General features: G+C 55.4%; 2 protein-coding genes across 3 annotated transcripts; both read right to left on the reverse strand.

The window, feature by feature from the left end:
• Positions 1-924: 924 nt before the first annotated feature.
• ZBTB48 (zinc finger and BTB domain containing 48) lies at positions 925-8754 on the reverse strand. Of its 2 annotated transcripts, XM_081145809.1 has the most exons (11): positions 8610-8754; positions 7362-8058; positions 6634-6875; positions 4172-4283; positions 3473-3565; positions 3006-3092; positions 2661-2815; positions 2085-2221; positions 1848-2012; positions 1356-1444; positions 925-1284 (listed from the first exon to the last, which is right to left on the reverse strand). In XM_081145809.1, the coding sequence occupies exons 1-11, from the start codon at positions 8651-8653 to the stop codon at positions 988-990; spliced, it is 2118 nt and encodes a 705-aa protein (XP_081001935.1). In that variant the 5' UTR covers positions 8654-8754; the 3' UTR covers positions 925-987. The 2 variants fall into 2 exon arrangements, with proteins under 2 accessions (XP_081001935.1, XP_081001936.1); XM_081145810.1 differs by lacking the exon at positions 3473-3565 and having other exon boundaries at positions 8610-8750.
• Positions 8707-11991, reverse strand: TAS1R1 (taste 1 receptor member 1; the record flags this gene model as incomplete). Its single annotated transcript, XM_081144344.1, is given in 14 exon segments — positions 8707-8810; positions 10205-10322; positions 10632-10804; positions 10807-10843; positions 11268-11272; positions 11275-11354; positions 11356-11381; positions 11387-11429; positions 11431-11597; positions 11635-11718; positions 11722-11781; positions 11783-11814; positions 11817-11847; positions 11851-11991. Coding segments are annotated over 14 exon segments (1101 nt in total).
• Between the last annotated feature and the right edge of the window lie 854 nt (positions 11992-12845).

The following is a 12845-nucleotide window of genomic DNA, read 5'->3' on the forward strand; positions in this document are numbered from 1 at the left end:
GGCAGCTAGAAGTTTGTGAGATTCTGACACAGCTTCCATCAAGTGCTTGGGGTCTATGGCATTAGTGACACTGACTTCCAGGGCTAGGTCATAAAGAGGCCTGCAGGTTTGGCCTCTTGGAGTTTTTGCTGTTGGCACCCGGCTGCCATGCTCAGAAGTGAGCTATGTTGCGAGCAGGCCCCTTCCCCAGGGAAGGTCTGGGGAGTTTGCTCTCCAGCAGTGGGTAACTGGAACAGTGGGCTCTCCTTTAACCCTGTCTATGAAGCGTGTACTGTTACTAATTCCATTAAAAGATGAGGAAATGAAGTGATTAGTAACTGGCCCCAGGCTATAGAGCTAAAATGAGTTGGGAAGGAATTTGGAGGCAACCTGCCTCCAGCACCCATGGCAAACAGCACCCCACCCCACTGTTCCCCATGTCATAGAAACGGAACATCTCAACACTCTAGGCCTGGCCTTGTCTGCACCCCAGGCCTCTTGGACAAGCTGACTAAACCCGGGCCCTTTCCTCTCTGTGCAGCCAGCCGGGGTCCAGAGCTTGCTTAGCCATGAGCCCAACCCTCCCCAGGTCCCCCATTGTGCTCAGCCACACACTAACTGGGCAGGAGTCTTGAACCAGTGAGGCCATCAAGGGGGACTCTGGCTGACTCTAGCAGCTCAGGGAAATAGGAATGTTACTGCTGGACCTGGTCCCTGCTCCCAGTCCTAAAACCCTGACCAAATGAGGACGGGGAGACAGATGTCAATGTCCTGGGCGACAGTCTTGGCCCCCAAAACTACCCGCCCGGTGTCACTCTGCTAAGGTCTGACAAGGTGGGAAGGTGCAGAGTATCAGCCAGGGCACCATTTCTTCTAGGGGATGGTGGGAAAGCAGCACAGCCCTGGAGTAGCCTGGGGAACAGACCGCTGGAGGGGCTGAAACAACTGAGTCCAAAGTCATGTGGTTTATTGGGGGCTGGGGCTAAGTGGGCTGTGGTGGGTGGAGGGCTACGTGTCACAGTCCTCAGGAATGGCAGCTGTGATGAGGAGTGAGGGCTCCATGACGCCTGGGCTTGTGAAGCTCTCCTCCGCACACAGTCTCTGGGAAGGGAGCTGGGAGGCAAGGCCACCCTGAGCCAGGGACTCCACAATGACCTCAGCTGAGCCCACCTCCAGTTCAGCAGGTGGCTGGAGCGCCACAACCACAGTCTTCTCGTCCTCGATGACCAGGTTCCGGAGCTTTCGCTGCCGTGGGTTGTAGTTCTCCACACGGTCATGGATTTCCATGTGCCTCCGCAGGTGGGCCTAGGGGGAGGGGGGGCTCAGAGCTGGGCTGGGAGGGGCCGAGGGGCAGGAGGAGGTGACCCCAGGCCTACCTGGCGGGTGAACTTGTAGCCGCACTCAGTGCACTCAAACTTCCTCACGCCCTTGTGCCTCCTGACATGCACACGTAGCTGCTCCACCGCTGCAGGAGGGAAGGGACCCCCAGCAGGAGAGGCATTAGGAAGGGCGGGAAATGGGGAAATAGCAGGATCCTGCCCTGAGCTGAGAGACTTCTGGGTTTTCAACTGCTGCTTGAAAACCCAGACTACAGTGCCACCCCAAGGTCACGACACACAGGACCCTGGAAGCTTCCACCCCCTCTGCTTGAGTCAAAGCAGGTAACCATGAGGAATGGGAGAGAGTCACTGGCAAGAAGGTTCCCTGCCATGTAGGAGCAGGTGAAAGCCACAGCTGCACCTGATGTCTCCCAGTAGAGACCCTCCAGCTCTGGTGGGCAAGAAATAGAGATGGCTGGGGCCTCTCTTCTGCCCAGGACTTACAGGGAAGGACAAGGGGTAAAGGCCTTTGAAAGCCCAGGTACGTACCTTTGAAGGTCTTCCCACAGATCTGGCAGAAGTGGGGCCGGCCCTCCTGGTGGCGGCTGGCCACGTGCCTCAGCAGGGGCCCCTTCTCTGTGAAGCGCTGCTCACAGAACTCACAGCTGAAGGGCCTCTCGCCAGTGTGGGTGCGGTTGTGCTTGTCCAGGCTGGCTGTGGGGACAAGACAAGGGTTCCATTTCTGGGCCTTGACCCTGGGACAAGGAGGGGACAGGCCTGCCTCACCTTGGGTGCGGAAGGTCTTGCCACAGAGGTGACACTGGAAAGGCTTCTCGCCAGTGTGTGTGCGCAGGTGCATGTTGAGATTGGCCTTCTGGGTGAAGGCGTGGCTGCAGAACTCACAGACATATGGCCTCTCATTCCTGTCCGGGTCGGGGACACAGGCAAAACCATCACCGAGGGAAGTGGCCGCCTTCATTTTGCTGCAACTGGGAGCCCTCCTGACCCAAGCCAAGGAAACCAAGGCGGAAGCAAGCCTGCCTGAGTCACTGGAGGGGCCTAGGCTTTGAAGAGCTGCCTGGCAGAAGGAGGGCTTGGGCAGCACCAGGAAAGGGGCACCAACTCCAGCTTGGAGCCTCAGGAAACAAAATCTGCCCAGGGAGGTACAAAGCCTTGTCTTAGCCTGGATCCTTACCCCCATGCTTGGCAAACTTGCTCATCCCACCGATGCCCCTGCAGGCACCACACTCCAGGTGGAGGGCACTCTGTTCCATGTGTAAGCAAACTCTGCCTTCCCGGCCCACTTGCTGGCCTAGAGCAGGCACAGGGCCAGGCCCTGGGGGAAGACGGGCCAACCCCCACCTGTGCTTGGCTTTGATGTGCATCTGCAGGCCGTTTCGACTCGAGGCCCGGTGCCCACACTCCTCACACACAAACAGCTTCTCTCCGCGGTGCTTGAAAGCCTCGTGCAGCTGCAGTTCTGTTCGGGACAGGAAGCACTTGGCACAGGTGGGACACTGCAGGGCAGAAGGGACCGGACAGAGGGAGGAGGGTGAGGGCAGGGCAGGGCTGCCCTAGGAGCCTCACCCCCCTACCCCACCCCAGGACACCTCACATGGCAGAAATGCAAAACCACCCTTCTGGAGCAGCTACAGTCCCAGTGTCAGTGTGTGCTGGCCCCAGCCCTTGGCACCACCCAGCACTTACAGCATGGGGCTTGGGGGCTCCATGCAGCTTGATCATGTGGCTCTGCAAGTCCTTCTTCTGCATGAACTGCTGGGAGCAGGAGGAGCACTGGAAAACAGGCCCACAGGCACTTGAGACAGCCTGCACCCACAACTCCGGCCACCCCTGGGCTATGGGGGGACCAGAGGGCAGGGCCCAGCCAGATATGCTGGGAGGCTCCCTGATCTGAGTGAAGGATGCACTGGGAAGGCCCCTATGCTCTACCCACAGGGATGCTGAGCCTGCCCTCCATGGAAAGGAAGGACCCAAGGGCCCAAAAAGGACCAGTGGCCCAGCCCAAAGGTATGGGGGCACTAGACGGGCAGGGAAGGCTGGGCTCCTTGAAGCTGGCAAGGGGGAGTCACCTGACACCATCCCATGTAAAGGGCTCAGTGGGAGGGATCCTGGGGCTGCCCCTGGCCCATGGCTCCTGACAGGCCAAGCCTGACCTTGTAGGGCATCTCCCCTGTGTGGGACACCATGTGCACCCGCAGCTCCATCCTCCGGCGGAAGGTCTCCTGACACACGGAGCACGTGAAGACCTGGCAGTGTGAGGGGCAAGCAGGGCCGGCATCAGGAGGGGCCTCTGCCTGCGACGGTGGCCTCTGCCCGGGCTTCCACTCGCTGCTGGGAGGAGTCTACCCGAGGAGGGGCCACTAGGGTGGGAGAGGGCAACACGTAACCTGCCTGCCCTGACCCTGACTGTTGCAAACCCACACCAGGCCCTTCTCAGGCCCAGCAGGCGGGGGCAGGGGCCTAGTGGCCTTACCTGCAGCCCTGCCCCTGGCAACAGGCCTCTAGGAAGACAGGGGCAGAATTTGGCTAGCCCTACCACATGGGTGAGCCAGTGGGGTGAAGGGAGTGGCCAGGTGGCTTTTCCCAGCAGGCATCCCCCTCACCAAGGTGCCCCTTCTCCAAAGCCCAGGGGCCTGACAGGCAAACCCAAAATGCCTCCTGGGCTGTCCCTTTCACTCTTGGGACCAGTATCTCCACCTATAATACCAGGAAGCAAACTTGACAGCATCCAAGGACCCTGCAGCTCTCGAGTTTACTGTCCCATCTAAGTCTCCTGGGGGCCCCTTCTGATGGCGGGAACAAAAAAGCTTATATGCCCCTGCCCACAAGGACCTGAGCCAGCCCACAAGTACCTGTTCTGAACGGTTCATACAATTCCGGGCTTCATGTTCCAGGAGGTTCTCCTTCCGAAAGTAACACTTTCCACATTTGGGGCACTCGAAGGGCTTCTCCCCAGTGTGTTTCCTGCCACAAGAAGCCACAGGGGGTGTGGGGGCTGAGCAACTTCCTGCATCACCCTCACAGTGCCCCCTGTGACTCCCAGTGGCTCACCACATGGCTGGTGAACCTGCAGGGGATGGGGAGGGGACCCAATGACCAGAAACCCTCCTCCCCCCCCAGCTCCAGCCCCAGGGGCCGCCACGGAACTCTGCCCATCTCTTCGAAGGCAGAAACAATCCCTGGGGTCCAGACTCACTGGAGAAACCATTCAATCTGCCTGGAACTTCTGTGGGCTCCACCTTCAAAACTGTGGCCAGAGCTGATCATTTCGCTTCACCTCCAGCTACCCTCTAGTGCGGCCACACCAGCCCCTGGGCTGCTACTTGAGCCTCCTGTCTTTGCCCCACACCTGCCTCCTGATAGCTTTAAACTTCAGTAGTCAGAGGAACCCGTAAGTAGTGAGATCTCATCACCACTTTGCTCAGAACCTTCCAATGCCTTGTATTTCCACCTGAGAAAAAGCCTGGGGGTCTGGGGAGGGTAGAGGTATAGCTGTCATGCTCCCTACCTTGCTGGCCTCACTCCCCAGGTCTCCCACCTTAGGGTTTGCCAACCCACGGGCTCATCCCCACCCCAAAGCCCTTGCTCTGGCTCTTCTCTCCACCCGAACACTCTCCCCAGCTATCCACTTGGTGAACTTCCTCACCTGCTTGGAGTCTGTTCAAATCTTTCTTTAAAACTACAATCTGCCCTGCCCTGCCCTGGCCAGCATGGCTCAGTGGTTAGTGTTGGCCCTCACACTGAAGGGTCTCATGTTTGAATCCCCATCAAGGGCATGTACCTGGGTTCAGGTTCGATCTCCAGCCCTGCGCGCGGGAGGCAACCAATTAATGTGTCTCTCACATTGATGTTTTTTTCTCTCTCCCTCTCCCTCCCTCCCTTTCTAAAAATCAATGGAAAAAATATCCTTGGGTGAGGATTAACAACAACAAAAAAGTAAATAAAACTACAACCTGACCTTTCCCTGAACTCCCCAGACCTTGGTCCCGCTGTTGTTTTTCTCTGTGGTACCTCCCACCTTCCACCTGCTGTAAAGTGACTGTCTGGTGGGTGACAGTCTGCACTGCCACACTGGAAGGCAAAGTCCAAGGGCTCTTTGTTTTGTTCACTACGGTATCCCAAGGGCCAGAACAGTCTTGTCAGCTATTGGCAGACAGCTGTTAAGTGAATGAACAAAAAGAATCCTGATCTTGGAACCTATTAGTGGCACCCAGAGCTCTTACAGCCTGCCAGTGGTCAGATGCTTCTCTCATCCTCTGTCCTTGTCCCCCATCCCAATTACCTCAGGTGGCCATCACCCCCTCCCAGTTCTTAGGGCCAGTCTAGCAGCCTGCAGCCCAAGGTGGGGATGGGGCAGTGCTGACACTGGAGTCTTACACTGGGGAGTCACAAGGAGATGTGGATCACCCCAGGGTGCCTCCCACACTGGGACTTTCCCAAAGAATCCACTGGCAGCAGCTGCCCCAAAGCAGAGGGTGTAAACAGATTCCCCTCCTCCCTGCTCCAACTCCAGTCAGTGACCAGTCACTTCCCAGTGTGTCATACTGAGAAAATGCATGTGGACCCAACCTGGCAAGAAACTGCACTATGGTGGACCAGTGATGTCCTGAGCTAGGGAGTGGAAGGACTGAAAGGCATGTCACCTAGTTGCCATCCCTGGAGGCCTTGCAGAGAATCTGGTGCAGCACCCTGCAGTAATGGAAATGTTCTATGCCTGTGCAATACAATTTGGCAGCCAAGGACATGTGGCTAGTATGTCTGAGGAACTGAATTTATTTCATTGTAATTACTTTTACTTTAAGTTACAACAGCTTCTTGTGGCATTTGGTTTCCTTATTAAACACTACAGCTTTAGACAAATGGTCTTTTATGCTCCACTGACATCCTGGGGCTAACATTTCCCCAGAAATGCAGGCAGCACCAACTCTAAAGGTTAACATCTTGGCCCAAAGCCCACACTGTGAGGCTTCAGAAGTATCTAAGGTGGGTCCTCAGCCACAACACAGGGCCACAGGGTTCTCTCATCCCCTTGGCACAAGCCAGCTGGAGATCAAAGTTCACAGTGGGCAGAACCTGTTGACAAGATGTCCACAAACCCACTCCAACCAGAGGGCCCACAGTTGAAGGGGACGAAGGAATCTGACCCAAGGCTAGGTTCTCACTCCCTGATGATCAGAGGCGTGCCCACACCAGGAACTATGTGGGTCTGAGATGGAGCCCCTGGACTACATGCCCAGAAGTGGGGAGCGCAGGTCCCCTCCCCCAACATGGGAATGGCAGACAGGAAAAGCAAATAGAAAAACAGAATGTTTACCTGTTGTGGACTTTTAGATAATATTTGCTGAGGAACTTTTTATGACATGTGGGGCATTCAACCGGCACCGCTGTACCTTTTCTGTTCTCAGAGGGCTCGGCTGGTAGGGCACCTGCGCTCAGGGCTGGATCAGCAGCACAGGGCTTTCTGAGTACGTTTGATTTCCTCCTGGTCAGCACAGTCTCCGTCTCAGAAACACAGTCGCCATCCCCGTCGTCCTCAACTTGAACCACCACTTCCCACTAGAGGCAGGAGGAGGGGCGCAGTCACCAAATTAATTAGCAGGCTTCTGGGGTGAATGTACAGAGCAGCCAGCTCCATTCAGTTCCATCCCAAGGTCCAACCCAGGCACATCCCCAGATGAGTCCCTCTTTCTGTGACTGTTCCCTTCAGGGTCCCAGGGCAGACAGCATCAGAATCTTGCATTTAGAGGGCAGGGGCTCTATTTGTGGGGAACTAGAAGTTTGGCTGGATTTCACGACCCTGGGGAAACATCTGTAACCCTGACGTCACCCATTCCACCCCAAGAAGCTGGCAACCACAGACAGCTGAGACTTGTAAAAAAGTCAGCCTGAGGCTGCAGGACAAAGCCAACTTCCTATGTTTGGTCAAAGCCTATTTCAAACCCACATAACAGATTCTAACCTTGGGGTCCAGCTTATGCCAGAAAAGTGTCAGTCTCTTCCCCCTACACCCACCTCCCCTTTCCAGAACCCTGGGCACAGTACCTCATTACTGCTGCCCTGCAGCTGGGCACCTTCGGCCTCGAAGGGCCTTGGGGGCACTTTGTAATCCTCAGGCTCCTTGTCCTCAGAGGGACAAAGCTTCAGGGCCTGCTTGAGTTTCCCACGAAGGAAGGAGGGGCTCTCAATCTGAGCAGGAAGACCAAGCTGGGGCATCTGAGGGCTGCTACTGCCGCTGAGCTCCTGATCCCTGGGGACGTGACCCACGGTCCTTGAAACTTCCTCTTCCTCCAAGCTTGCCAGCTCCTTGAGGTGGCTGTTCACATCCTGGGGGGCAGGTTTCCCTAGCCCACTCTGGCCACTTGGTGCCTGTCCCACCGAGGTTTTAGGCTTGAAGCTCTGGCACAGTTCCACAGCCTCTGGCACTCGAAGCTCTCTGGCTGCCAGGAGAACCTGATCCCGGTTCCCTGATGTGAGGGCGAGGTGACCAGTATAGAAAAAGTCCAGTAAGAGGCCAAAAATCTCAGCGAAGCCAGCAGGGAGGACAACACTGCCCCCTGAGCCGTCCCCATAGAGGCTCTGGAAGAAGTGGCTGCAGCAGGCAAGGACACTCCAGTGAGCCTTGAACACCAAGCCTCCCACATCCAAGGTGGCGTCACAGTACTGGCCCTTCTCCCGCTGCTTGTTGAGCTCCTGCAGAACCCTCACACTATGCTGAATGAAGGAACCGTCCATGGTCTGTCTGGAGGGGAGGAAGGCAGAAGTGACACCCTGGCCAACCCAACCCTGGCGTAAAAGAGAAAACCCTTGGATTTGAGAAGAGGGAGAGGGGAGATGGCCTCTACTCAAACAGTAACATTTACCACAACGAGGGCTCAGATCAAGATTAGAGTGTGCATGCTGAGACAGGAACAGTCTGAAAGCCTCCCTGGGGACGGGGGTCAGGTGAGCAGCCCATATTAGGGTTGGCTAGAGAGTGGGTGGCGGGGGTGCAAGGGGACTAGGTGTGGGAAGGAGGCATGGCTCGGTGGGAGACAGGGCAGGGTCGTCATGGGGCGTTGATAGAAAGAATTAAAGTTTGAAAAGGCAGAGGATCAGCACGAACTGATCGGCCTGGCACAGCGAGAGGATCCGTGACAGGGGAGGGCGGCGGCTGCAGACAGGTGAGCAAAGCCCACGCCGCTCCCCCACGTCCCGAGCGGCCGGACGTAAGGCGGCTGCGGTCACACTCCGTCAGCGCTCACAACGGCCCGCAGCCCTTCCCTCTCTCGCCCCGCACCCCGACCTCCTCACCTGGCCGGTCCTCCCTGCTCCGGCCCCACCGGTTTCAGACGCATCCACTCCACGACCCCACCCGCCAACTGCCCGGGCCTTACAAGCTCAGGGGACCCTACGGAGGCGCCGCGGTCTCCGCCGCCGGACGTGACGTCAGGGCGCGCCAGCCGGGGAGAGGGGCGGGATACACCTCCACGGCGCAGGGCTTTAGCGCCAGCACTTGGGGCGGGGCCACGAAGAAAACGGCCAATGGGATGTGAAAAGGAAGGGGGCGGGGCCAGGGCAAGTTCTCCAGGTTTTCGACTGCCTCTAGCTTGGAAAGGTAAGGCCCCGCTCTCGCCCAGACTGGAAGCGCAACCAAGACACACATATCACCTCTTTTTTTCTTTTTTTAATCCTCACCAGAAGGTATACTTACTGATTTTTATTTAAAGAGACAGAGAAACATCGATGTGAGAGGGAAACATAGATCTGTTGCCTCCTGTAGGAGGGATCCAACTGCAAACTTTTGGTCCCCTGGAGGACAATCCAACCAACTGAGCCACGCGGCTAAGGCACATGTCACCTCTTTATTGGAGTTGGGACTGGACCCTTCTGTGTGCCTACATTTCCCAAGTTAAGAATGAGGTGCCAAGAAGTCCCTAGGGAGGGCCTTACCCTGGTAGCTCGACCCACATGCCAGTGAGGCTGTGATCAATGGGAGCAGCCAGCCCCAAAGAAAAGACATTTGTGCCCTAGCCAGTTTTGCTTAGTGGTTAGAGCGTCAGCCCTCAGACTGAAGGGTCTCAGGTTTGATTCTGGTCAAGGGTACATACCTCGGTTGCAGGCTGGATATCCCAGCCCCAGTCAGGGTTCGAACGGGAGACAACCAATGGATGTGTCTCACATTGATGTTTCCCTCTCTCTCTCTTCCACTCTCTCTGAAAAGCAATGGAAAAAATATCCTCGGGTGAGGATTATAAACAAACAAACAAAAAGGTATTTGCATCTCTCTGTCCAGCACTTGCACTAAACAAATTCACCTTCCTGAGCTGCAGCTCTGTGTTTTCTCTGAGTTGAATCACTGAGGACAGGAGAGATGATTCCCACTCCCACGGGGATAGTAAAAGGAAAGAATGTGGCCCCTAGAATCCAGCTCTGAGCTGCACCCTAGCTACCTCAGTTTACTTTCTGATCTTGACCTTACACCTCTGGGTGGAGTATGCTCTTTTTTTCTGCTGCAGACTTGCTAGTACCTGCATTTGGGCCAAGTTGTTCAAGGTACTATCTGTCTTTGGCATGGACAATAGAGGGATAGCATGGAAAGGTACAATGAGAACGTAACTATATCCATTTGGATTAAGAAGTTAAATTTAGGATAAGATTGCATCTGTAGGAGTTGAGCTGGGAGCTGTCTAATAAAGGACAAAGTTGGGCTGAGGCTTTCAACTGGTTGTTTCTTTCTGCTTCATCAGAAATGTCTGGTAGTAGATATCCTCCAACCTGTACCTATCTGGCAGCTAAGTGACGGGCCCTGGTTCTGGGGTCAGTTGTGTACATGTGTAGCCCCAGAGAGATCCTTTCACCTGCTATACAGACCCTAGGAGTGCCAGGTCGTTCGCTTGGTCTCTCACCACTCTTGTTGAGGAAGGTCCCGGCTTCACAGGGCACACACTCAAAGCAACAGTGTGGAAACCCAGTTGCTTGATGGTGCCTTTCAAGACAGTCACTAGAGCACACAGACATAGGCATCTGCAAGAAGCCACAGGTGTTCTGTAGCTGCACGGAAAAGCCCAACTCAAGGGACACTCACACGTAGAATGGAAAACAGAATCTGTGCATCTGCCCTCCTGGCTCACTCCCAGGGTAGAGCCCGATTGTGTGAACCAGTGGCAACCGGGCATCTTTCTGGTAGCCTGTGGAGCTTCCCTGGCCGGGCTGGGTAGAACCATGGAGATGTGGTACATGGGAGCCCCTCCTGCTTGTGTGAGGTGTCAGCATGGCCCTCAGGCTCCAGGTTGCCCCTAAGGCAATCACTGGTGAGTGACACATCCCCATTACCTGGCTACCCTTTTTGTGCCACTGGGTTTTGGTCTTATTTATGTCCAGACAAACTGGAGACCACGTGGAGGAGTCTATGACCCTGAAGGTACACTTGGGGCCACTCCAGTCCCAGGTAATTATGTTATAGTTGCTGAGGGGGTCCCTACTGTGGTTAAATGTTATAATGTCCTGTGTAGAAGGAAATTCACCTTGCAGATCTGTTCCAGAAACTGAAATAGGAAGGGATGGTGGAGCAACCATAGATGACACAGGCTGTTCCTCCTTGACCCTCTTTGACCCTCCCAGACCCAGACTGCTCTGAAAACAAGTGCCTGGGGCCTTGTTGGGCTTGTGTCTGTGCAATTTCAGCCTGTCTGGAAGTTCTGATCCCTTTCTGACAGCCCCCATCTCTCCCAGAAGGCCTCATCACCCTTCCAAACAGCCTCCTGACTGAGAAGAGGCCCCTAAAAGGGACCCCTTTACAGGGGTTTTTAGCCCTGGTTTCAAGGCTAAAAAGGATAAGAGAAGGGATCAGCCCTCTAGTTGGTAGCCTTTGTCCACCACCCCCAACACTTAGGCTGGCTAAGGAGTGGCCATCCTGCTTCCCTCAAGTAAGCACCCTGATATGGGGTACCAGAGGCTGGGCAGCCTTACCTGCAGGGATATACTCTGCCTTTGGGACAGGCTCCAGAGACGCAGCCCAGGAGCTGGTGGAGGGCATGGGCCACTGCATAGACATACGTTGTAAGTGGAGGTCATAGAGAACGCTCAGAGCTGAGCATCTTCTGTGCCATGAAAACCCAGCACTCTGTGGGCCCTCTTGTCTGCCAGGACATAGGCCTTTTCAAACTTCTTCAGGCCAGGGTCAAGCCTCTGCTGGATGGCCACATGCAATACCGCACTGGTGCCCCTGATCCCAGGCATGCTGCTGATGTGTGTGGAGATGGCCCAGTTTTCTGAGGCGATCCAGGGTGGCCAGGACCACTGACTTAGAGAACACTCTGGCCAGCTGCCTACCGGCAGTCAGGGTGGCCAGAACCACTGACTTAGAGAACACTCTGGCCAGCTGCCTACTGGAGAAAATGACCATGACAGTGGTCCTTACTCAGGCCTGGCAGAGGATCATGTTCTGCATCCTCTGATTGCCTGACTGGGCAGAGGAGGGCAGGGATGTCCTTGAAGGTGATGCAAATGTCCTTCTGGTGGCCTGGTCCTCCAGCACCTGCCCTCCCAGCTATCTGTAGTCACTGTAACTGCCCACCAGCAAGATATAGACCCACCTTAACCTCTGTAGCAGCAACACCATGATCTCCACCTGGTGCTTATCAATGGGAATGGTACGAAGAAAAAACGGGTACTGCTGCTTCCCACCAATCATTGCTCTGCTGGCCTCGTAGCTGATCTGTAGGGGTTCAGTTTGGCAAATTCTGTGCCCTGTGCTGGGTGTGGGGACACAGGATGGAGACAGGCCCCAGCCCTGGTTCTCAAGGACAGTACTACTCAACACATGAGGCTGACAAGTTATATATTGAAATAGGGGCAGGCCTCAGGGGAGGCTTCCTGGAGAGGAATAGGACTCTGCCTGGTGAACAAAGGGGAGGGGTCATGTCATGCATACTAAGCAGAGGGAACAAAACCTGCACACAGGAGCAGGAAAGGAAAAACTGCAGGACAGCCAGGTGAGCCACCCGGAGTAACATGCTGGCCAGACAGTCCTGTGCCCACCATGGCTAAGCCTTGCCCTCTGACCAGGTCAGAGGTTATAGAGAAGGATGGGATTGGAACCCAGGTGTTGGAACCAGGCTGTTTGTTTTGCCTTCTGGCCCACAGTCTTATTCAGGAACTGGGCTGGGTGAAGGCACAGATGCAAACCAGGTGATGCCCACGGACTCCTCTGGACTGTGTGGGTTCTGTTCTTGCTTTCATGTCTGTGGCTTCACCTGGCTCAGAAAGGGAGCCCTGGCATTTTTTTATAGGGGGTCAGAGAGGCAGGAACACAGCTTCTCTGGGAGCCCTGAGGGACGGGGTGTGGAGGATTGCTATCAAGAGCTGCCCCTTTGCCCTGCTCTGGTGGTTCAGTTGGTTAGAGCCTCATCCCAATACACCAAGGTTGCAGGTTCCAGCTCTGGTCAGGGCACAGGCAAGAACCAACTAATGAATGCAAAAATAAGTGGAATAACAACCTGATGTTTCGCTCTCTCTCAAATCAATTAAGAAAGAAAAAAAGCTGCC

This window comes from Miniopterus schreibersii (assembly GCF_964146895.1).
Source record: "Miniopterus schreibersii genome assembly, chromosome: 8".
Classification (NCBI taxonomy): domain Eukaryota; kingdom Metazoa; phylum Chordata; class Mammalia; order Chiroptera; family Miniopteridae; genus Miniopterus; species Miniopterus schreibersii.